The following is a 25,379-nucleotide window of genomic DNA, read 5'->3' as shown; positions in this document are numbered from 1 at the left end:
TAGATTGTGGGATCTTGTTTTTGTATTGTTGCTGTTTAGCGCTACAGAGCTTTATGTTCGTTTGTATTTGTTATTTTTATTGGTGTTCATTAATAAAGGAATGATGTACGCCTACCACGTTGCACCTTGGTCCGATCCTTCAAACAACGAGCATAACAAGGACAAAGCGATCTTCTGTCAGAAGATGGGAATAAAAGGCAGGATCATGTGGACAACACTTAGGAAAGCAAAGCAACTCAATCATTCATGCTGTGGGTTTAAATTGATGCACAATGTACTTTAGTAAAACATTCAGTGTAAATTAAGTTTGATTGTAGTTGAATGATGATATAATGATTGGGATGTTTAGGCTATTATTTGGGGAGAGAAATATGATGGTGAATCTAGTGATGACAAAAAGTATTTTTGTGGTAGTTGAAGAACTATGTAGAATAGGTTGATAGCTAGTTGTAGTTATATATAATAAATAAACTCTTTAGGCTAACAGTGATCATGGAAAAGTATATTTTCTGAAGAAAACGTGGTGTGCTTGCAAGCTTGAAATGTTATAGTAGTGATAATACCTGCAGTAGTAATTGTGTTGACTGGTTGTTGTTGAAAGTAGGTAGATGATATTTTCATTGATTGATATTTCATTGATATTTTCACTGGTTGTTGTTGAAAGTAGGTAGATGATGATTGATTGATTGGTTGGTTGATAGGATAGCCTGAACATGTGAAAGTTGGTTTTGTGTGTCACGCCCTGACCTGAGAGAGCCTTTTTATGTCTCTATTTTGGTTTGGTCAGGGTGTGATTTGGGTGGGCATTCTATGTTTTGTTTTCTATGTTTCTTTATTTCTATGTTTTGGCCGGGTATGGTTCTCAATCAGGGACAGCTGTCTATCGTTGTCTCTGATTGGGAATCATATTTAGGTAGCCCTTTTTTTCCCCCCTCCTTCAGTGTGGGTAGTTGACTTTGTTAGAGGCATCATAGCCTAAGTTAAGCTTCACGGTCGTGTCTTTGTTTTGTTGGCGGCATTTAACAAATAAAAACAGAAATGTACGCTTACCATGCTGCACCTTGGTCCGCTTCTTACGACGCCCGTGACAGAACTACCCACCACCAAGGGACCAAGCAGCATGGCCAGGAGGAGCAGGGATCCTGGGCCCGGGAGAGGAGAGAATGGAGGACATCTTGGACATGGGAGTCCGGGGCCCGCAACGAGGCTGCCCAGTCCGGGGCCCGCAATGAGGGTGCTCAGTCCGGAGCCCGCAACGAGGGTCCCCAGGCAGGGGCCCGCGAGGGTGCCCAGTCCGGGGCCCGCAGCGAGGGTGCAGAGTCCGGGGCCCACAACGAGAGTGCCCAGTCCATGTCCCGCAACGAGGGTCCTCAGTCCGGAGCCCGCAACGAGGGTCCCCAGTCAGGGGCCCGCAGCGAGGGTGCCTAGTCCGGGGCCCGCAATGAGGGTCCCCAGTCCGGGGTCGGCGACGAGGGTCCCCACACCAGACGCGCTAGTCCGGGGCCCGCAACGAGGGTCACCAGTCTTGGGTCGGCAGTGAGGGTCCCCACACCAGAGGCGCTACCAAAGTGGGGTGAGCCAGAGGTGGAGCGGGGTCTACATCCCGCACCAGAGCTGCGGATAGATGCCTACCCGGACCCTCCCCTATAGGTTCAGGTTTTGCGGCCAGTCCGCACCTTTAGGGGGGCGGGGGGGGGTACTGTCACGCCTTGACCTGAGAGAGCATTTTTATGTCTCTATTTTGGTTAGGTCAAGGTGTGATTTGGGTGGGCATTCCATGTTTTGTTTTCTATGTTTCTTTATTTCTATGTTTTGGTCGGGTATGGTTCTCAATCAGGGACAGCTGTCTATCGTTGTCTCTGATTGGGAATCATACTTAGGAAGCCGTTTTTCCCTCCTTCAGTGTGGGTAGTTGACTTTGTTAGAGGCATCATAGCCTAAGTTAAGCTTCACTGTTGTTTCTTTGTTTTGTTGGCGACATTTAACAAATAAAAACAGAAATGTACGCTCACAACGCTGCACCTTGGTCCGCTTCTTACAACGCCCGTGACATGGTGTCTCTACCTTGAACGGTTCAAGAGGAACAATTATTGTTGTGGGTATTATATGCTTATATATGCACATTTGAGTAGTTATAATTAAAGTGGGTGGTGGTCAGTAAATGTGTTGTTGTTGTCAGGAGTTGTGTGGCTGTGGTCAGTAATTTAATGGTTCAGTAATTGTATTGGTCTGTAGTTTAGTGGTTGTGGTTACTAGCTGTGGTCAGCAGTTGTGGTAGTGGTTAGCAGTTGTGTACTTTGGTCAGTAGTTGTGTGCAGTAGCTGTGGTCAATAGTTGTGGCCAATAGTTATGTGGTCAGTAGTTGTATGTTTGTGGTCACTAACTGTGGTCAGTAATTAATCTTCTAGCTTCTGACATGACTTAATGCAAAAGACGGCACTTGATGAGTTACTTAAACAGCTCTATCTATTGATTGGTTGAAGCTATTCCTAATTCTTTCAGTTTTGAAAGTAAGATGTCATACGCTCCAAGTTTTTGTCTGACTTGTTGGGGGAGTTTGGCAGTCAATTGGAAATAGTTTGTGGGAAATGTGTTAATGTGTTATTGCAGTTACTGAAACAGCTGTATCGTTATATACGTAGCAGTTAGTTCTGCAAACAGAATTGAATAGCAGAGAAGTAGATGATGATGTCATACTCTCTCACTGTTTGTCTAACTTGTTGGGGAAGTGGAAAAAATGTCTGATTTTTATAAAGAGTTAGAGTGTTGTTAATGTGGTTACTAAAACAGTTGTAACTTTTTATCAGAATAATACATTTCGTTCCAAGGTTAGATTTGAAAAGCAGAAAAGTAGAGGAAGATTTCATTTGCGCTAACTTTTTGTATAAGTTGTTAACAAAGTAGACGATTTGTGTAAAAAGTTGCATTGTTGCAGTTACAGTGAATGGAATGTTGGAAGTGATGATGTAACAATGGGCAGATTTAGAATGTTGAGAAAAAAGGACAAATAAAATAACTTTAAAAGTATAAAAGGTATCAAAAAGTTACAGTTGTCCTGGCCAGTCTACACATTTTAAAGTTTGATCTGCGTTTCTATCTTAAATGCTGTAAGAGGAGTAGCGTGCTTAATAATAATAAAAGTCAGAAGTATGTTTAAGATTTAAGTCAGGGCTTTTGCTTTGCCAAGATCCACAACAAGAAGTACGTCAAAGATGTACAATGGGGACTTTTGCTTTGAAAGCCCCACTAAAAATAGTCACAGTTCCAGAAAATACCGATGTGATAGCAGCTGGGTCTACTTTTAAATGAACCAGAAAAAAAGGAGCAAGTGAAATGTCTCACGTCCTGTTTCGTCTCTGCTGGACCTACCATATTGAGTCATTGGGAGTGACACACTAGTTCACAGACGAGACATTATATTGACCAGATACTCTGGGGGCCACTCTAACAATTATTATAAATGTCTTCAAAATGGAAGGCAGTCAGGAGGAGGCAAGATGAGGTGGCACCATTCTAGCCAATGAGAGGGCAGTTATGAGTGTGAACAACACGCACAACAGTTTCCACTAGTTACCACAGCCACAAAGTCAAAATTGGCTATATCGTAATAAATAAATAAAATGAAAGTTAGGGTTAGGTGTAAGTTTAGCAGTGTGGTTAATGTTATGGTTAGGTTTAATATCACATTTTAACTTCTTATGGCTGGGGGCAGTATTGAGTAGCTTGGATGAATAAGGTGCCCAGAGTAAACTGCCTGCTACTCAGTCCCAGTTGCTAATATATGCATCTTATTCGTATATTTGGATAGAAAACACTCAAGTTTCTAAAACTGTTTGAATTATGTCTGTGAGTATAACAGAACTCATATGGCAGGCAAAAACCCGAGAAAAAATCCTACCAGGAAGTGGGAAATCTGAGGTTGGTCGTTTTTCAACTCATACCCTATTGACGATACAGTGGGATATTGGTCATGTTGCACTTCCTAAGGCTTCCACTAGATGTCAACAGTCTTTAGAACCTTGTTTGATGCTTCTACTGTGAGGTGGGGGCAAATGAGAGGGGAATGAGTCAGAGGTCTGCCAGAATGCCTTGAGCTCGTGACACTCGTTCACGTGAGAGCGAGCTCTGTTCCATCGGAATTCTTCCGGTTGGAACATTATTAAAGATTTATGTTAAAACAACCTAAAGATTGATTCTATACTTCGTTTGACATGTTTCTATGGACTGTAATGGAATTTATGGACTTTTCGTCTGCTCGTGCGTCATGAAGTTGGATTACTGGGCTGAACGGGCTAACAACAAGGAGGAATTTGGACATAAATGATGGACATTATCGAACAAAACAAACATTTATTGTTGAACTGGGATTCCTGGGAGTGCATTCTGATGAAGATCATCAAAGGTAAGTGAATATTTATAATGTTATTTCTGACTTCTGTTGACTGCACAATATGGCGGATATCTTTATCTTTATTGTTTGGTCTCTGAGTGCCGTACTCAGATTATTGCATGGTTTGCTTTTTCCTTAAAGCTTTTTTGAAATCTGACACAGCGGTTGCATTAAGGAGAAGTGTATCTAAAGTTCCATCATAACACTTGTATTTTCATCAACATCTATGATGAGTATTTCTGTAAATTGATGTGGCTCTCTGCACAATCACCGCATGTTTTAGAACTACTGAACGTAACGCGCCAATGTAAAATGTGATTTTTTGATATAAATATGCATTTTAGCGAACAAAACATACATGTATTGTGTAACATGAAGTCCTATGAGTGTCATCTGATGAAGATCATCAAAGGTTAGTGATTAATTTTATCTATATTTCTGCTTTTTGTGACTCCTCTCTTTGGCTGGAAAAATAGCTGTGTTTTTCTGTGACTTGGTGGTGACCTAACATAATAGTTTGTGGTGCTTTCGCTGTAAAGCCTTTTTGAAGTCGGACACTGTGGCTGGATTAATGAGAATGTTATCTTTAAAATGGTGTTAAATACTTGTATGCTTGAGGAATTTTAATCATGAGATTTTTGTTGTTTTGAATTTGGTGCCCTGCACTTTCCCTGGCTGTTGGTGAGGTGGGACACAACCATCCCACATATCCCAGAGAGGTTAAGAAGGAAAGAAATTTCACAAATGACGTTTTAACAAGGAACACCTGTTAATTGACATGCATTCCAGTTGACTAACTCATGAAGCTGATTGAGAGAATGCCAAGAGTGTGCAAAGCTGTCGTCAAGGCAAAGGGTGGCTACTTTGAAGAATTTCAAATACAAAATATATTTTTAGTTGTCTAACACTTTTTTGGTTACTACATGATTCCATATGTGTTATCTCTATATGTGTTGTCCGGGGTGGCAGGTAGCCTCGTTGTTAGAGCGTTGGACTAGTAACCGTAAGGTTGCATCAAATCCCTGAGCTGAAAAATCTGTTCTGCCCCTGAACAAAGCAGTTAACCCACTGTTCCTAGGCTGTAATTGAAAATAAGAACTTGTTCTTAACTGACTTGCCTAGTTAAATAAAGGTTAAAAAACATCTCAAGTGTTGTTAACACCCCATGGTTCCCACTGGTTGGTGGAGAAACCAGCTTTTGAGTGTTCATAGATAAAACACCTAAGTTCTTCTGACTGGCATGGAAGTGGGTAGAGCCTTCAGAGGTGTACTAGGGTATTTGGTGCAGTGTGATTAAATGAGCGATCGGACAAATGGTGCCCTATCCTAACCTGTTGTAGGCAGGTATGAGCATGAGAATGACATCTTCACAGTCAGAAAAGGGAAATTAAATAAATAATAGGAAATAGATGCAAAGATAAAAAATAGATTTTCACTCTTCTCACTAATGGCAAATTACTGAATATTGTTTTTATATTTAGCTACCTGTTTTTTATTGTTATGAATAAGTGTCATAATTTATTCCCCATTGGCATAAGCCACTTATGCCTTCTTGCAATGCAAATACTTAAACCATAAGAAATTGTATATATGCATGGTCTAAAGCAGTGTTTCCCAACCCTGATCCTCGAATACCCCGAACAGTACACATTTTTATTGTAACTGAACAAGCACAACTGATTCAACTAATCATCAATCCCTCAATGAGTTGAATGAGGTGTGTTTGTCGAGGGCTACAACAAAACTGTACACTGTTGAGGGTACTCCAGGACCAGGTTTGGGAAACACTGGTCTAAAGGACGAGGATAAGCACATTCTCAATTCAAGTTCCGTTTTTTTTAAATCTCCACTTTTGCGTGAACTGGAGCAACCATTTTTTGTGCATATGCAAAATGTACAAATAAGGTCCCAGGGCTGCACCTCTACCTTCCTATGCTAATGCAGACCGCTGCTCCCCAGACAAAGGCACTGAATCTCAGTGCTTGAGGCGTCACTTCAGACACCCTGGATCAAGTCCAGGCTGTTTCACAACCAGGACGGCGCACAATTGGCCCAGCGTCGTTCTGGTTTGGCGGGTGTAGGCCGTCATTGTAAATAAGAATTTGTTCTTAACTGACTTGCCTAGTTAAGTAGGTTATTTAAAAGGTTAAATAAATAAAATAAAAGGCTGGTTCATGCTTTTGTATCTTACAGTTTAGGTCCAATGATGATACAATTGTCCCTCTGTTGTTTGGTGGCATCCTTAGCTACCTGGTGTGACAATCACTCACTTGTTGCGGCAATAGAGAGCCATGCACGCCACTCCGAGAAAACTGATTCCTGAAGCGATGCTGCAGATGGACATCACCTGTCTCTGGTAAGTCTCACGGCTCTCTGTGGAGACACAGGCAAAACATATGATGTTAAAGCCACATTCTGTATATTCATGTAGAGTACCATGAAATGGAGTTAGTAACACACACAATAGTAATTGTAGGTGTTGTGGCTCTCTGTAGAGACACACTCGATATGCATGTAGAGTACCATCAGAGTGAGCCACCCTCAAAAATTATAAATCCTCGATAGTAACACACACAATAGTAATGGTCGATCTCGTGACACAGACAAGAAGCATTTTAAAGCCACACTGTAAGATGTGCATTAACTGCCTTCACGAAAGTATTCATACTCCTTGACTTATTCCACATTTTGTTGTTTTCGGGCTGAATTCAAAATGATTAAAAATTATTATTTTTCTCCCACATCTACATACAATACCCATAATAACAAAGTGAAAACATGTTTTTAGAAGTGTTTGCAAATTTATTGAAAATTAAATACAGAAATATCACATTTTAAGTATTCACACCCTTGAGTCAATATGTGTTAGAATGGACTCCAGAGTGGCGCAGTGGTCTAAGACACTGCTTCTCAGTGCAAGAGGCAGTACTTGGTTCAAATCTAGGCTGCATCACATCTGGCTGTGATTGGGAGTCCCATAGCGTGGTGCACAATTGGCCCAGTGTTGTCTGGGTTTGGCCTGGCGTAGGCTGCCATTGTAAATAGAATATGTTCTTTACTGACTTGCCTAGTTAAATAAAAATAATCACCTTTAGCAGTGATTATAGCTGTGAATCTTTCTGTGTAAGTCTCTAAGAGCTTTGCCCACCTGGGTTGTACAGTATTTGCACATTATTCCTTAAAGAAATCTTCAAGCTCTGTCAAGTTGGTTGTTTATCATTGCTAGACAACCATTTTCATGTCTTGCCATGGATTTTCAACTGTAACTAGACTACTAAAGAACATTCAATGTTGTCTTGGTAAGCAAATCCAGTATATATTTGACCTTGTGGTTATTGCCCTGCTGAAAGGTGAGTTTGTCTCCCAGGGCCTTTTGGAAAGTGCTTCAAATGTACTGCTCGATTGAGGGACCATACATACGTATGTGTGGGGTACAGAGAAGGTTGTCATTCAAAAATCCTCTTAAACAATATTATTGCACACAGAGTGAGTCCATGCAACTTTTTTTGTGACTTGTTAAACAAATGTTTACTCCTGAACTTATTTAGGCTTGCCATGACAAGGAGTTGAACACTTATTGAATCAAGACATTTCAGTTTTTCATTTTTAATTCATTTGTAAAAAAAAATCAGAAAACATAATTCTACTTTGACATTATGTGGTATTGTGTGTAGGCCAGTGACAAATCTACATTTAAATCAATTTTTAATTCAAAATGTTGCAAAGTCATGGGGTATAAATACTTTCTGAAGGCAGCGTCCCACTGGCCACAGATGTCAATTCAACGTCTATTCCACGTTGGTTCATCGTAATTTCATTGAAAAGAAATAGAAACAACGCTGAGTGGGATGATATCAAAGATGTGCCACTAACAAAAACAATGGAGTAAAATATAAATGCAACCCTAAGTACTACTGAACCAAAGTGATTTGCCATCTGCTTTGGGGCTCAACATCCAACAGGAGGGAGGACACTCACAAATACGTGGAGCAACTCACAAATGTGAGTCAACTCACAAATGCAATGCATGTCACAAATGTAAGATGCAGTTCACAAATGTTTTCTGTGAAGTCACAAATGTCATATTCACAAAAACATTTTTGACCACTGTTGTGTTTGCAATGTAAGAAAGATCTATATGCTGTGTAAACCAGAAATCTATCTTGCATTTATTTGCTCATCATCATTTGTTTTTGTTGATGATGACTCTTTTGCTTTGGATGATGACATAGAGTATGTTTGTGAAACTACAACTACATATTTACTGACTGATTTTTATTTGAATGTTGCGTTTTGTATTTGTTAACCTCTTTTGTTTGTGACTTCCTTACTGTATATATTTTCAAAATGTTGATAGTTATTTCTGTGGAGATGTTCAAGTTTTCCAGAATTCAGTCAAGCTCACATGTGGAGAGATATGCTTCTTTGCCACCACATAACGTGCATAATAGTGCCTGTAGCCTACTCGGAATGGTTCGGGATGGTTGAATATTTTTCTTGATGGTTTCAACAAGCTTGTTGACCTCTGGGAAATAATTTTGCCAGATATTAATTGCCAAATGCAATGAATTTGGCAACAAGTCCTGCAGAATCATTGTATACTTTGACCATTTAGCTTGCATTGTCTGACACACAACCAGCTTGCTTTTTAAATAAACCTCAACGTTTTGTTAATATGTTTTAGAACTTTCCGACACTTGTCAATACACTGTATCAGTCAGTCAACTTTTACTTCTTCAGCCAGCTCTCGTTTGCAAGGCAAACAAAATATGAAGAACTCTTCTCTCTTATCAGTGGATTCATCTGTTGTTATGGAGATGCTGTTTTTTGACAAGCTTTTTTTATTTCTTGATTTCAGATGGTCTATTGCACATTTTCTTATGTCGCAGGTTTTGTTGCAGGTTTTGCAGAATGTATTTTTGTCATCTGTAACAAGTGTCCCAGCAGTGTATTGAAGCACTTTTTCCCCAAGCGCTATTCAGATCTTGGATTTCCAAAAACATTTTTGTACTTCCATGGTTGGATTCCCCGACTCCACTTTAACTGCCCCATTTTTACAAATTCCGATGACCAGATATTGAGTCAGTTGGAGAGGATCAGCTTGTGCAAAGTGAGGTGTAGAGTCATTGATCTACAAATAGTAGATAAATAAATGATCTACATTATGCGATCCAGATTCGCAAAGCTACGCCTCCCGTTTGCTAGGCGACCTGCCAAAATACATGAGCACAACCAGACATTGATTGATTGGAGACACCTTGTAATAACTACAGAACATTTCCTAGGATTTTCTATTTGCAGCGACACTAGCCGTATAATGCTGGAAATACTGTTAAAAGCACAGTGCCTCATTTAATCACGCAAAACGCATGGCTCAGTCCATTGACATCTGGCATGTGAACGAAATGAAATGAAAATTAACTTGAAAATAATATATAGGTTATTCTACTTGCTTTGGAACAGGGTTTATGCCATGTAATGTGTGGCTGCCTAGTGCTACGTGTCCATATTACAACATTCTCAGTCTCAGCAGGACTTGTTTCAATCTGAGGCTGTCCTCATATGGACACTGTATTGGACCAAAAGTGTTGTTTGGCAATCATCTCTGATTGTTGGCCACAAGTGAGAGTACTAATGAAGTTAGAACTAAATAAATCCATTGTACGGATGATTTCAAAGCCGTGCTTATTCACACAAACAGACTCAGACAGATGGACATACACAAATCCTTACCATGTGATACTGTCACACCCTGACCATAGAGAGCCCTTGTTTCTCTATGGTGTAGTAGGTCAGGGTGTGACTAGGGGGTATTCTAGTTTAATATTTCTGTGTTGTGTTCTAGTTTATATTGTCTATGTTGGTGTTTTGTATGATTCGCAATTAGAGGCAGCTGGTAATCGTTGTCTCTAATTGGGGATCATATTTAAGTAGCTATTTTTTCCACCTGTGTTTGTGGGATATTATATTTTGTGTTTGTGCACAACGTAGTCACGTTACGTTGTTTGTTTGTTTATTTGATTTATTGGTCCCGTTCTTACGGCAACCGTGACAGATACACACAGACAAAGAAACACACAAACGCACACACTTTTGAGTCTGTTGTCAAGCTATATCATTCCTCGGTTTTGACACACATAACTTCTGCAGACCAGGGTTCAATCCCCTCTCCAGCCCTTCCAACTTGCCTGTATCACCTCTATCATTTCATAATTGTCTCAATAAATACACTGAACAAAATTATAAACAAAAAGTGTTGGTCCCATGTTTCATGATCTGAAATTAAAGACCTCAGAAATGTTCCTTACGCACAAAAAGCTTAAAAAAAGCTCTAAAATGTTGTGTGGAAATTTGCTTAAATCTCTGTTAGTGAGCATTTCTCGTTTGCTAAAATAATCCATCCACCTGACAGGTGTGGCATATCAAGAAGCAGATTAAACAGCATGATCATTACACAGGTGCACCTTGTGCTGGGGACAATGAAAGGCCACTCTAAAAAGGCACTTTTGTCACACAATGCCACAGATGTCTCAAGTTTTGAGGGCATGTGCATTTAGCATGCTGACTGAAGGAATGTCCATCAGAGCTGTTGCCAGAGAATTGAGTGTTAATTTCTATACCATAAGCCGCCTCCAGCATCATTTTAGAGAATTTGGCTGTATGTCCAACCGGTCTCACAACCACAGTGCACGTGTAACCACACCAGCTCAGGACCTCCACATCCGGCTTATTCACTTGCGGGATCATATGAGACGAGCCACCCAGACAGCAGATGAAACTGAGGGGTATTTCTGTCTGTAATAAAGCCATTTTGTGGGGTAAAACTTATTCTGATTAGCTGGGCCTGGCTCCACAGTGGGTGGGCCTGGCTCCCAAGTGGGTGGGCCTACTTGGGAGCCAGGCCACTTGGGAGCCAGGCCCATGGCTGCGCACCTGCCCAGTCATGTGAAATCCATAGATTAGGTCCTAATTGATTTTTTTTTCGATTGACTGATGTTCTTATATGAACTGTAACTCAGTAAAATCGTTGACATTGTTGCATAGATTTCCATCCAAATGGCGACATATTTTTGTGCCAATATTCTAAAATTCACCTAAAAACAACATGCACATTTTTCCACCAAAGATGTGTAGTGCTCATTTTCTTTTTATGGTTAAATTCCCATGTACCAAGTAAAAAAATACTACTTACATGGATTTCCATTTAATTTTGCAGCACTACTGCTGGTTTTCTCACAAGAAATTTTTTTGTTATATTGCGAGAGTACCCACTCTGGCATTGGCACTTGTTCTGTAGTTAACAGCTCGCAGATACGGTGTGGGTATAGCCTACATGATGGGATTATTATGTACAAACGAGCAAGATTATTTTTATTTGTCATATGGCATCGATGATCCTGTTACCAGAATAAGACCCTTGATATTTATACGAAGGGAGCATCAAGCTCATCACCTTGCACTTTCACCAACCTGTGAAGTTCATAGTCAAATCTAATCAAATCTAATTTTATTGGTCACATACACATGGTTATCAGATGTTACTGCAAGTGTAGCAACATGCTTGTGCTTCTAGTTCAGACAGTGCAGTAACATCTAACAAGTCCCCAACAACTACCTAATACACACAAATCTAAAGGGGTGAATGAGAATATGTACAGTACATATAAGTATATGGATGATCAATGGCCGAGCGGCATAGAAAAGGTGCAATAGATGGTATAAAATACAGTATATACATGTGATTTGAGTAATGTAAGATATGAAAGCATTATTAAAGTGGCATTATTTAAAGTGGCATTGTATGAGGTGACTTGTGATCAATATGTTAAAGTGGACAGTGATTGGGTCTCAATGGAGGCAGCAGCCTCTCTGAGTTAGTGATTGCTGTTTAGCAGTCAGATGGCCTTGAGATAGAAGCTTTTTTTCAGTCTCTCGGTCCGAGCTTTGATGCACCTGTACTGACCTCGCCTTCTGGATGGTAGCGGTGTGAACACACAGTGGTTGTTGTCTTTGATGATCTTTTTGGCCTTCCTGTGACATCAGGTGCTGTAGGTGTCATAGAGGGCAGGTAGTTTGTCTGCGTTGTGCAGACCGCACCACCCTCTGGAGAGCCTTGCGGTTGAGGGCGGTGCAGTTGCCGTACCAGGCTGTGATACAGCCCGACAGAATGCTCTCGATTATTCATCTGTAAAAGTTTTGGGTGACAAGCCAAATTTCTTCAGCCTCCTGAGGTTGAAGAGGCACTGTGGACCATTTCAGTTTGTTTGTGATGTGTACGCCAAGGAACTTAAAACTCTCCACCTTCTCCACTGCTGTCCCTTTGATGTGAATAGGGGGGGTGCTCCCTCTGCTGTTTCCTGAAGTCCATAATCATCTCCTTTGCTTTGTTGACGTTGAGTGTTGTGAGGTTGTTTTCCTGACACCACACTCTGAGAGCACTCATCTCCTCCCTGTAGGCTGTCTCATGGTTGTTGGTATTCAAGCCCACTACTGTTGTGTCATCTGCAAACTTGATCATTGAGTTGGAGGCGTGCATGGCCACGGAGTCATGGGTGAACAGGGAGTACAGGAGGGGGCTGAGCATGCACCCTTGTGGGGCCCCAGTGTTGAGGGTCAGCGACGTGGAGATGTTGTTTCCTACCTTCACCAACTGGGGGTGGCCCATCGAAGTCTAGGACCCAATTGCACAGGGCGGGGTTGAGACCCAGGGCATCCAGCTTGATGATGAGCTTGGAGGGTAAAATGGTGTTGAATGCTGAGCTGTAGACAATGAAAAGCATTCTTACATAGGTATTCCTTTTGTCCAAATGGGATAGGGCAGTGTGCAGTGTGATGGCAATTGAGTTGTCTGTAGACCTGTTGGGGCGGTATGCATACTGAAGTGGTTCTAGGGTGGCCGGTAAGGTGGAAGTGATATGATCCTTGACTAGTCTCTCAAAGCCCTTCATGATGACAGAAGTGAGTGCTACAGGGCACTCATTTAATCTGAAGCCTAATAATTTGCATGCTTTCATGGTGGGAGGACCACAAAACATGTCACTAAAATTACTCTCATAATTAGTTTTACAGATACAAAAAGATCCCACTTTGTCTGGTGTATTTAGGTTTGTCGACATTTGGAAAGTTTACACAAACATTTTCTGTTTCCGTCAGGCCTGTCATGACGTTGTTTTATCCGACATGTACTTTACTCACATAAAAGGTTTGATGGAAACACATTTAATAATGCAAAAATATGTCATGGATTTCCACCTTTAAAACCCCTAAAATAAAATTAAAGCTGCAATTAGCGTCGTCGGGGTTCAAGCTGTGGGCCCACTGTGCCACCATGAGGACAAATTGGACAATTCTCCTTAGGATGAGCTACTTCTGTACTCTTTACCACGGTTGTCAAATATCACAACTCAAAATCAACCAGATCATACAATATGCTTATGATGTATTCTTCTCCTGAACCACTGAACCGATTGGCACCAAATTTGGTATGTGGCACCTATGAATGCACCTCTCCAATTGCAACATTTTCCAAGACACTAGGTCAAACAATATGGCTTCTATAAGCCAATGAGCTTGCATTAATGGTTTTCCTGCGAAACAGCGCCCCCATGCGGCCAAACAGAACCATACTTTACAGGAATTTGTGCCAAGAATTTGTGCCATCACTCTGAGTCAAACAGATCAAGAGATATAAACATGTAAGACCCATAGAAACATGTGCCCATTATAATGCAACCACTTGGTTGATCTAAAAGTGCTTGAGTCTTGACAGTGTTTAGACCATGTACATACATTATTTGTTATGATATTAATAACCGTTGTCTGATCGGTTTGGCGTCCCCCCTTGGGTTGTGCAGTGGGGGAGATCTTTGTGGGCTATACTCAGCCTTATCTCAGGATGGTAAATTGGTGGTTGGAGATATCCCACTAGTGGTGTGGGGGCTGTGCTTTGGCAAAGTGGGTGCGGTTATATCCTGCCTGTTTGGCGCTGTCCAGGGGTATCGTCGGACGGGGCCACAGTGTCTCTTGACCCCTCCTGTCTCAGCCTCCAGTATTTATGCTGCAATAGTTTGTGTCGGGGGGCTGTTTTATCTGGAGTATTTATCCTGTCTTATCCGGTGTCTTGTGTGAATTTAAGTATGCTCTCTGTAATTCTCTCTCTCTTTCTCTCTTTCTTTCTCTCTCTCGGAGGACCTGAGCCCTAGGACCATGCCCCAGGACTACCTGGCCTGATGACTCCTTGCTGTCCCCAGTCCACATGGTTGTGCTACTGCTCCAGTTTCAACTGTTCTGCCTGTGGCTATGGAACCCTGACCTGTTCACCGGACGTGCTACCTGTCCCAGACCTGCTGTTTTTAACTCTCTAGAGACAGCAGGAGCGGTAGAGATACTCTGAATGATCGGCTATGAAAAGCCAACTGACATTTACTCCTGAAGTGCTGCCCTTTTGCACCCTCTACAACCACTCTGATTATTATTATTTAACCCTGCTGGTCATTTATGAACATTTGAACATTTTGGCCATGTTCTGTTATAATCTCCTCCCGGAACAGCCAGAAGAGGACTGGCCACCCCTCATAGCCTAGTTCCTCTCTAGGTTTCTTCCTAGGTACTGGCCTTTCTAGGGAGTTTTTCCTAGCCACCGTGGTTCTACACCTGCATTGCTTGCTGTTTGGGGTTTTAGGCTGGGTTTCTGTACAACACTTTGTGACATCAGCTGATCTGATCTTCATCTAAGTCACAACAATATACAAACATAGTGTGCTTAAACCAACAAAACACAAATTATTGTATTTTCCTTGTCTATATTGAATACATCATGAAACATTCACAGTGTACGTTGGAAAAAGTATGTGAACCCCTAGGCTAATGATTTCTCCAGAAGCTATTTTCTCCTGACCATTGTGCAGGTCTGATCCACAACCACAGAAAACGTTTGGTTGAGGTTATTGCTGCCAAGGGAGGGTCAACCAGTTATTAAATTCAAGTGTTCACATACTTTTCCCACCCCACACTGTGAATGTTTACACGGTGTGTTCAATAAAGACATGAAAACGTATAACTGTTTGTGTGTTATTGGTTTAAGCAAACTGTGTTTGTCTATTGTTGGGACCTAGATGAAGATCAGATAAATGTTTGTGACCAATTTATGCACAAATCCAGGTATTTCCAAAGGGTTCACATACTTTTTCTTGCCACTGTATATATCAAGTTTTCTGTAGATTGGTCATTTTGTGTAAAAAAAAGTTGTTTTTTATGGGTTTTTCACAAAATTCTAAATGGCGGAAAATGTTGTTCCTTGTGAGTAAAATGACCTACAGTTGAAGTCGGAGGTTTACATACACCTTAGCCAAAGATTTTCACAATTCCTGGCATTTAATCCTAGTAAAAGGTCACTGTCTTAGGTCAGTTAGCATCACCGCTTTATTTTAAGAATGTGAAATGTCAGAATAATAGTAAAGAGAACGATTTATTTCAGCTTTTAATTTCTTTCATCACATTCCCAGTGGGTCAGAAGTTTACATACACTCAATAAGTATTTGGTAGCATTGCCTTTAAATTGTTTAACTTGGGTCAAATGTTTTGGGCAGCCTTCCACAAACTTCCCAAAATAAGTTGGGGGAATTTTGGCTCATTTCTCCTAACAGAGCTGGTGTAACGGAGTCAGGTTTGTAGCCCTCCTTGCTCGCACACGCTTTTTTAGTTCTGCCCACCAATTTTCTATAGGATTGAGGTCAGGGCTTTGTGATGGCCACTCCAAGACCTTGACTTTGTTGTCCTTTTAAGCCATTTTGCCACAGCTTTGGAAGTATGCTTGGGGTCATTGTCCATTTGGAAGACCCGTTCGCGACCAAACTTTATCTGATGTCTTGAGATATTGTCTCAATATATCCACATAATTTTCCATCCTCATGGTGCCATCTATTTTATGAAGTGCATCAGTCCCTCTTGCAGCAAATAACCCCCACAACATAATGCTGCCACCCCTGTTCTTCAAGCTTGGGATGGTGTTCTTCGGCTTGCAAGCCACCCCCTTTCCCTCCAAACATAACAATGGTCATTATGGCCAAAAAGTTCTATTTGTCTTTCATCAGACCAGAGGACACTTCTCCAAAAAAATACGATCTTTGTCCCCATGTGCAGTTGCAAACCGTAGTCTGGCTTTTATATGGTGGTTTTGGAGCAGTGGCTTCTTCCTTGCTGAGAGGCCTTTCAGGTTATGTCTATATATGACTAGTTTTTACTGTGGATATAGATTATTTTGTACCGGTTTCCTCCAGCATCTTCACAAGGTCCTTTGCTGTTGTTCTGGGATTGATTTGCACTTTTCGCACTAAAGTACGTTCATCTCTAGGATATAGAACGCGTCTCCTTCCTAAGCGGTATGACGGCTGCGTGGTCCCATGGTATTTATACTTGCATACTATTGTTTGTACAGATGAACGTGGTACCTTCAGGGGTTTGGAAATTGCTCCCAAGGATGAACCAGACTTGTGGAGGTCTACAATATCTTTCTGAGGTCGTGGCTGATTTCTTTTGATTTTCCCAGGATGTCAAGCAAAAAGGCACTGCATTTGAAGGTAGGCCTTGAAATACATCCACAAGTACACCTCCAATTGACTCAAATAATGTCAATTAGCCTATCAGAAGCTTCTAAAGCCATGACATCATTTTCTGGAATTTTCCAAGCTGTCTAAAGGCACAGTCAACTTAGTGTATGTAAACTTCTGACCCACTGGAATTGTTATACAGTGAATTATAAGTGAACTAATTGTCTGTAAACAATTGTTGGAAAAATGACTTGTGTCATAACCGACTTGCCGAAACTGTAGTTTGTTAACAAGCAATGTGTGGAGTAGTTGAACAACTAGTTTTAATAACTCCAACCTAAGTACATGTAAACATCCGACTTCAACTGTATGTACTGAATTTACTGACTCTACAGTAGGTCACACAGGATGAGGGGTGTGAGCTTTCAAAGTTTGCATTTACAATCACTTGTTAAAGCACCACCATGTGACCAATTAGCATGGCATTGCATGAGGGTGTGGACTATGAGCATATACACTATATACAGTATAAAAAGGTATGTGGACACCCCTTCAAATGAATGGATTTGGCTATTTCAGCCACACCCGTTTTTGACAGTTGTATAAATCAAGAACACAGCCATGCATTCTCCATAGACAAACATTGGCAGTATAATGGCCTTTCTGAAGAGTTCAGTGGCTTTAAATGTGGCACAGTCATGGGATGCCACCTTTCCTACAAGTCAGTTCATCAAATTTCTGCCCTGCTAGAGCTACCCCGTCAACTGTAAGTGCTGTTATTGTGAAGTGGAAACGTCTAGGAGCAACAACGACTCAGCCGCGTGCTGAGTGGTAGGCTACACAAGCTCACAGAACGGGACTGCCGAGTGCTGAAGCGTGTAAAAATCACCTGTCCTCGGTTGCAACACTCAATACCGAGTTTCAAACTGCCTTTGGAACCTGCCATTGGACTCTGGAGCAGTGGAACGCGTTCTCTGGAGTGATGAATCACCCTTCACCATCTGACAGTCCGACGTATGAATCTGGGTTTGGCAGATGCCAGGAGAACACTACCTGCCCGAATGCGTAGTGCCAACTATAAAGTTTGGTGGAGGAGGAATAATGATCTGGGGGTGTTTTTCATGCTTTGGTCTATGTCCATTAGTTCCATTGAAGGGAAATCTTAACTCTACAGCATACAATGACTTTCTAGACAATTATGGGCTTCCAATGTTGTGGCAACAGTTGGGGGAAGCCCCTTTTCTGTTTCAGCATGACAATGACCGCATGCACAACGCGAGGTCCATACAGAAATGGTTTGTTGAAATCATACATTTGGTCATGTACTGTAGTGTACTATTATGCCAAGTTGTACCCTCCTAGGCCTTATCACCGTATCATCTTTGCATGTAAATGTTCTGTGACGTAATATTAATAATAATAATTAAAGCTGCAAACAGCATTCCCGGGGATCAAGTTAAGTACTGTTATTCATTGTTGGTAAATGTTGAAGTGAGTTGAGAAGTTAAGATGGCAAAAGTGTCAATAGTACCTGAAGATGTGCTTTAGGAGTATTGATAGTGTTTCATAATGAATTTTTTCACATACATACATAATTGCACATAGTCAAACCCACATACACAATTATTTTACAGCATTCCAATCTTGTTTAAGATAATTGGCTTAAATATTAAATATGGCACGATTCCACAATTCTAATCAGTTTGCATCAGTTTCATTGAGGGACTTTTATTTTGAAGGCAAACCGCAAACTCAACTATTGTGGCTGGCTAATGGTTATTGTGGCTAGTTTCACATAGGTCAGTTCTCAGTGTAACAACATGCTGACAGCAGTCTCATCTGACCCACTTTAAATGTTATGTGAACCTTAGGTTTAGAAACGAGTGTGCAGTTTCACTAACCTCAATTCGATTAGTGCCCTATGCCAACATGAGGTTTGGTGGTCTGTTGCAAATACACTTAAAACAGACTGTAGGCCTAAGCAACGTGAACAAACATCAGGCAGCTATGTTTAAACGTAGCTAGTTAGCCAGCTAAGATTAAGGTTGCTAGCTACCATCTAACCAATTGCGCACATGCGCAGATGCTGTGTGTGACTATGTGAGCGCTAAGTCTTGCCTCACTCTTGTCTCAATATCTGTTGTGCTGCTAGCACAAAGTCACATTGCTGAGTATAGTTGTACAACACCATTACTTAGCTAGCTAGTTGGTTAGGTAGGTTGCTAACATAGTTATTTAGCTACTAGCTATATTGTCAGTGGATAACGCTAGCTCCCTTCATAATACGGCAAGAGTAGCCTATCTAAGCTACAGTATTATGGCCTCTAGTAATAAGGCCTCTGACACTAACATTACTCACTAAGTTAAAGGTATAACAAACTGAGATACAACTGTTACCATTATCAGACACAAAGACTATTTTGCACAACCACCCACGCACAATTGATCATGTTAACTGATGTTAACTGATGTTAACTGATGTTAGCTAGCTAGCTAGTTACTACCTAGGTAGTTAGCATGCAGTGCACAACAGTACACACCAACAAACATAACACTGCCAAAATGGCAAAACACACAACTTTATTTGATTCAATCATCACTGAAGTTTAACACTTTTTTTGGTACAACTCACAGATGGTATTTTTTTTTTAACCTTTATTTAACTAGGCAAGTCAGTTAAGAACAAATTCTTATTTTCAATGACGGCCTAGGAACAGTGGGTTAACTGCCTGTTCAGGGGCAGAACGACAGATTTGTACCTTGTCAGCTCGGGGATTTGAACTTAGAACCTTCCGGTTACTAGTCCAACGCTCTAACCCTGCCGCCCCATCCGACTTCCGACTGGTTAGCCTACCTTGCTCACAGGTGTGCCAAGCTGTATGCTGAACGATGATTTAGAAGTGTTATTTTGTCTTTTCTTTTCTTCTCAGACCTTGTGTGGTTAGACATTTTTTCATCATCAAAACAGCAGAAAAAGAAACATAATAATAACTACGAAAAGTACATTTCTGAAGAACATGTGGTGTGCATGCTAGCTTGTGAATGATTGATTAATTGAAATGATAGGATAGCCGAAACATGTGAAATTTAGTTTGGTGTCTCTAGCTCGAACGGTTCAAGAGTTACTGTTGGTCAGTTATTTTTTACAAATTTATATAGTTGTTATTGATAAAAGTTTTTAAGAATGTGAAAGTTGGTTTGGTTTCTCTAGCTTGAATGAAACAAGGGTTACTGTTGGTGAGTTATTTTATGCTAATTATGCACATTTTATATAGCTATAGCTGTTAAAATATTTTACGAATTTGGAGATAGGATAGCCTTAACATGTGAAAGTTGGTTTGGTGTCTCTAGATTGAACGGTTCAAGAGTTACTATTAGTGAGTTATTTAATGCTAATTTATACAAATGTGTATAATTTGTATTTATTAATTTTTATGAATTGGAAGTTAGGATACCCTTAATATGTGAAAGTTGGATGGTGTCTAGCTTGAATATATCAAAAGTTATTATTGGTGGGTTATTTTATGCAAATGTGTTCACGTTTATATACTGTAATTCTAGTTAATTTATATAAGTATACTTGATATACAGTGAGGGAAAAAAGTATTTGATCCCCTGCTGATTTTGTACATTTGCTGACTGACAAAGAAATTATCAGTCTTTAATTTTAATGGTAGGTTTATTTGAACAGTGAGAGACATAATAACAACAACAAAATTCAGAAAAAACGCATGTCAAAAATGTTAGAAATTGATTTGCATTTAAATGAGGGAAATAAGTATTTGACCCCTCTGCAAAACATGACTTGGTGGCAAAACCCTTGTTGGCAATCACAGAGGTCAGATGTTTCTTTGCACACATCTCAGGAGGGATTTTGTCCCACTCCTCTTTGCAGATCTTCTCCAAGTCATTAAGGTTTCGAGGTTAACGTTTGGCAACTCGAACCTTCAGCTTCCTCTACAGATTTTCAATGGGATTAAGGTCTGGAGACTGGCCAGGCCACTCCAGGACCTTAATGTGCTTTTTCTTGAGCCACTTCTTTGTTCCCTTGGCCGTGTTTTGGGTCATTGTCATGGTGGAATACCCATCCACGACCCATTTTCAATGCCCAGGCTGAGGGAAAGAGGTTCTCACCCAAGATTTGATGGTACATGGCCCCGTCCATCGTCCCTATGATGCGGTGAAGTTGTCCTGTCCCCTTAGCAGAAAAACACCCTCAAAGCATAATGTTTCCACCTTGATGTTTGACGGTGGTGATGGTGTTCTTAGGGTCATTGGCAGCATTCCTCTTCCTCCAAACACGGTGAGTTGAGTTGATGCCAATGAGCTCCATTTTTGGTCTCATCTGACCACAACACTTTCACCCAGTTGTCCTCTGAATCATTCAGATGTTCATTGGCAAACTTCAGACGGGCATGTATATGTGCTTTCTTGAGCAGGGGGACCTTGCGGGCGCTGCAGGATTTCAGTCCTTCACGGCGTAGTGTGTAACCAATTGTTTTCTTGGTGACTATGGTCCCAGCTGCCTTGAGATCATTGACAAGATCCTCCCGTGTAGTTCTGGGCTGATTCCTCACCGTTCTCATGATCATTGCAACTCCACAAGGTGAGATCTTGCATGGAGCCCCAGGCCGAGGGAGATTGACAGTTCTTTTGTGTTTCTTCCATTTGCGAATAATCGCACCAACCGTAGTCACCTTCTCACCAAGCTGCTTGGCGATGGTCTTGTGTAGGTCTACAATCTTGTCCCTGACATTCTTGGAGAGCTCTTTGGTCTTGGCCATGGTGGAGAGTTTGGAATCTGATTGATTGATTGCTTCTGTGGACAGGTGTCTTTTATACAGGTAACAAACTGAGGTTGGGAGCACTCCCTTTCCGAGGGCAACTCAATTTATAACATTTTTGACATGCGTTTTTTTGGATTTTTGTTGTTGTTATTCTGTCTCTCACTGTTCAAATAAACCTACCATCAAAATTATAGACAGATCATTTCTTTGTCAGTGGGCAAACGTATTTGATCCCCTGCTGATTTTGTACTTTTCCCCCTCACTGTAAGTTTAATGATTTAAAGTTAGGATAGCCTGAACATGAGAAACTTGGTTTAATGTCTGTAGCTTGAACGATTCAAGAGTTTCTGCTGGTGAGTTATTTATGCAAATGTATGTACATTTTTATATTGGTTGTGGTCAGTACTTGTGTGGTTGTGGTCAGTAATTATGTTCAGCAATTGTGGCCAATAGTTGTGTGGTCAGTATTTGTGTGGTTGTGGGCAGTAGTTCTGGCCATTAGTTGTGGTCATTAGTTAAAGTGTGACTGATGGTGAGTTATTTATGCAAATGCAGGTAAATTGTTGTATCGGTTGTGATCAGGAGTTATGGTCTGTAGTTGCGTTGTTATGGTCAGTAATTGTGGTCACTCTGCCCTCGTCACAATGTTTTCCTTCTGCATCCTGCATAGCAATAGCTCTGTTTGGGCTGCTCAATGATGAAACAGAGAGCTAAAAGCTGATGTTAGCTAGTCACTTTTTGTACCTTTAAACTTTGTCAAACAACTGTGACAGTAGTTGTGTGGTTCAGTAGTTGTGTGGTCAGTAGGTGGGGTCAGTAGTTGTGTGATTGTGTTCAGTAGTGTTCTTTAGTGGTTGTGGTCCGTAGTTGTGAGGTCAGAAGTTGTGTGGTTGTGGTCAGTAGTTGTGAATAGTAGTTGTAGTCAGTAGTGGCCAGAAGTGTTGTGGTCAGTAGCTGTGTGGTTATGGTCAGTAATTGTGGTCAGTCGTTGTGGTCAGTAGTTGTGGCCAGGTGTTTGTGGTCAGTAGTTGTGGTGATCAGTAGGTATGGTGATTAGATGTGTGGTCAGTAGTTGTGTGGTTATGGTCAGTAGTTGTGGTCAGTAGTTGTGGTAAGTAGGTGTGTGGTTCAGTAGTTGTGTGGTTGTGGTCAGTAGGTTAGGTCCGTAGGTTAATGTCAGCTAGTTCAGTAGTTGTGTAGTTGTGTGGTCAGTAATTGTGTGGTCAGTAATTGTGTGCTTGTGGTCAGTAGTTATGGCCATTAGTTGTGGTCATTAGTTGTGTTGTGGTTCAAGAGTTACTGTTAGTGAGTTATTTATGCAAATGTCTGACATTTTTTGTATTGGTTGTGGTCAGGATTTATGGTCAGTAGTTGTGGTGGTCAGTATTTATGGTAATTAGATGTGTGGTCAGTAGTTGTGTGGTTATGGTGAATAGTTGTGTGGGCAGTAGTTGTGGTCAGTAGTTTTGTCTTTGTGGTCTGTAGTTGTGTGGTTGTGGTCAGTAATTGTATTCAGTAATTGTGGTCAGTAGTTGTGTGGTTATGGTTAGTAGTTGTGGTCAGTAGTTGTAGTCGGTAGTTGTGGTAAGTTGGTGTGTGGTTCAGTAGTTGTGTGGTTGTGGTCAGTAGGTTAGGTCAGTAGGTTAGATCAGTAGTTGTGTGGTCAGTACTTGTAGTTGGGTGGTTGTTGTCAGTTGTATGGTTCAGAAGATGTGGTCAGTAGTTGTGTGGTTATGTTTAGTAGTTGTGGTGAGTAGTTTTGTTCAATGATTGTGGACAGCAGTTGTGGTTAGTAGTTGTGGTCAGTATTGGTCAGCAGTCTTGCGGTCAGTAGTTGTGCAGTTGCGGTCAGTAGTCGTGTGGTTATGGTCAGTAATTATGGTCAGTAGCTGTGGTCAGTAATTGTGGTCAGGTGGTTGTGTTCAGCAGTTGTGAAGGTCAGTAGTTATGGTGATACGATTTGTGGCCAGTAGTTGTGTGGTTGTGGTCAGAAGTTGTGGTCAGTTTTTGTGGTTGGTAGTTGAGTGGTCAGTAGTTGTGCGCTTGTGGCCAGTAGTTATATTGATAAGATGTGTGGCCAGTAGTTGTGTGGTCAGTAATTGTGTAGTCATTAGGTGTGTTCATTAGTTGTGTGGTTGTAATCAGTAGTTGTGGTTAGTAGTTGTGGTCAGTAGTGGTCAGTAGATGTGTGGTCAGTAATTGTGGTTCTGTGGTTGTCGCTAGATGGTGGTGTTCAGTAGTCGTGGTTGTCAGTAGTTATCGTGATTAGATGTGGGTTCAGTAGTTGTATGTTTGTGTTCATTAGTTGTGTTGTTGTGGCCCACTAGATGTGGTCAGCAGTTGTGTGGTTGAGGTCAGAAGTTGTGTGGTTATGATCAGTAGTTGTATGGTCAGTAATTGTGTGGTTGTGGTCAGTAGTTATGGCCAATAGTTGTGGCCATTAGTTGTTTTATTGTTCAAGAGTTCAAGGGTTACTGTTGGTGAGTTATTTATACAAATGTCAGAAAATTTTTGTATTGGTTGTGGTCAAGATTTATGGTCAGTAGTTGTGTGGTCAGTAGTTATGTTGTGGTGATCAGTCATTGTTGTCATTTGTTGTGGTCCGTAGTTGTGTGGTTTTGGTCAGTAATTGTGGTCACTCTTCACCCTCGTCTCCATTTTTGCCCTATGAATCGGTTGGTATCCATAGAATCGGTTGGTATCCATTTGGGCTGCTTAATGATGACACAGAGACCTGCTAGCTGTCATTAGATAGCCACTTGTTGAACCTCTAAATTTTGGTCAGTAGGTGTGGTCAGTCGTTGTGTGGTTGTGACCAATAGTTGTGGTCAGTAGTGTTGTTCAGTGGTTGAGGTCAGTTGTTGTGTGGTTTGTGATCAGTAGTTGTGGATAGTAGTTGTAGTCAGATGCTTTGTGGTCAGTATAGTGATTTCAGTATTTGTGTTCAGTAGTTGTGTGGTTGGGGTCAACTGTTCTGTGGTTGGGGTCAGTAGTTGTGTGGTTGTGGTCAGTAATTGTGGTTAGTAGTTGTGGTCAGTAGTTGTGGTCAGGTGGTAGTGGTCAGTAGTTGTGGTGGTCAGTATTTATGGTAATTAGATGTGTGGTCAGTAGTTGTGTTGTTATGGTCAGTAGTTGTGTGGTCAGTAGCTGTGGTCAGTAGTTGTTGTCAGTATGGTCGGTAGTTTTGGTAAGTAGGTGTGTGGTTCATTAGTTGTGGTCAATAGTTGTGTGGTTGTGGTCAGTAGGTTAGGTCAGAAGGTGTGGTCAGTAGTTGTGTGGTTATGTACAGTAGTGGTGGTGAGTCGTTTTGTTCAGTGGTTGTGGTTCTGTAGTTGTGGTCAGTAGTTGTGATCAGTAGTTGCAATGGCCAGTAGTTATGTTGATCAAATGTATGGCCAATAGTGGTGTGGTCTGAAGTTGTGTGGTTGTGGTCAGAAGTTGTGTGGTTGTGGTCACTAGATGTGGTCAGCAGTTGTATTGTTGTGGTCAGAAGTTGTGTGGTTGAGGTCAGTCGTTGTGGTCGGTAGTTGAGTGGTCAGTAGTTGTGTGGTCATATGTTTTGTGGTTGTGGTTAGTAGTTGTGTGGTTGAGTTCAGATGTTGTGTAGTTGTGGTCAGTACTGTGGTCAGTAAAATTGTGGTTGTGGTCAGTAGT

General features: G+C 41.2%; 1 protein-coding gene across 1 annotated transcript in view; it reads right to left on the bottom strand.

Annotated features, from left to right (window-relative positions):
- The window catches only part of nrg3b (neuregulin 3b), a 429,951-nt gene that overhangs the window by 40,329 nt on the left and 364,243 nt on the right, over nt 1-25,379 (bottom strand). The window contains exon 5 of the mRNA XM_021565559.3: nt 6,661-6,763. Within this exon, the coding sequence (XP_021421234.2) occupies nt 6,661-6,763 (103 nt within the window). The remainder of the gene's footprint in view (nt 1-6,660; nt 6,764-25,379) is intronic.

This window comes from Oncorhynchus mykiss, chromosome 16 (genome assembly GCF_057628025.1).
Source record: "Oncorhynchus mykiss isolate SJ-2025 chromosome 16, ASM5762802v1, whole genome shotgun sequence".
Classification (NCBI taxonomy): domain Eukaryota; kingdom Metazoa; phylum Chordata; class Actinopteri; order Salmoniformes; family Salmonidae; genus Oncorhynchus; species Oncorhynchus mykiss.
Note: the sequence above shows the minus strand (reverse complement) of the source record. Positions and strands in the feature narration are given on the sequence as shown.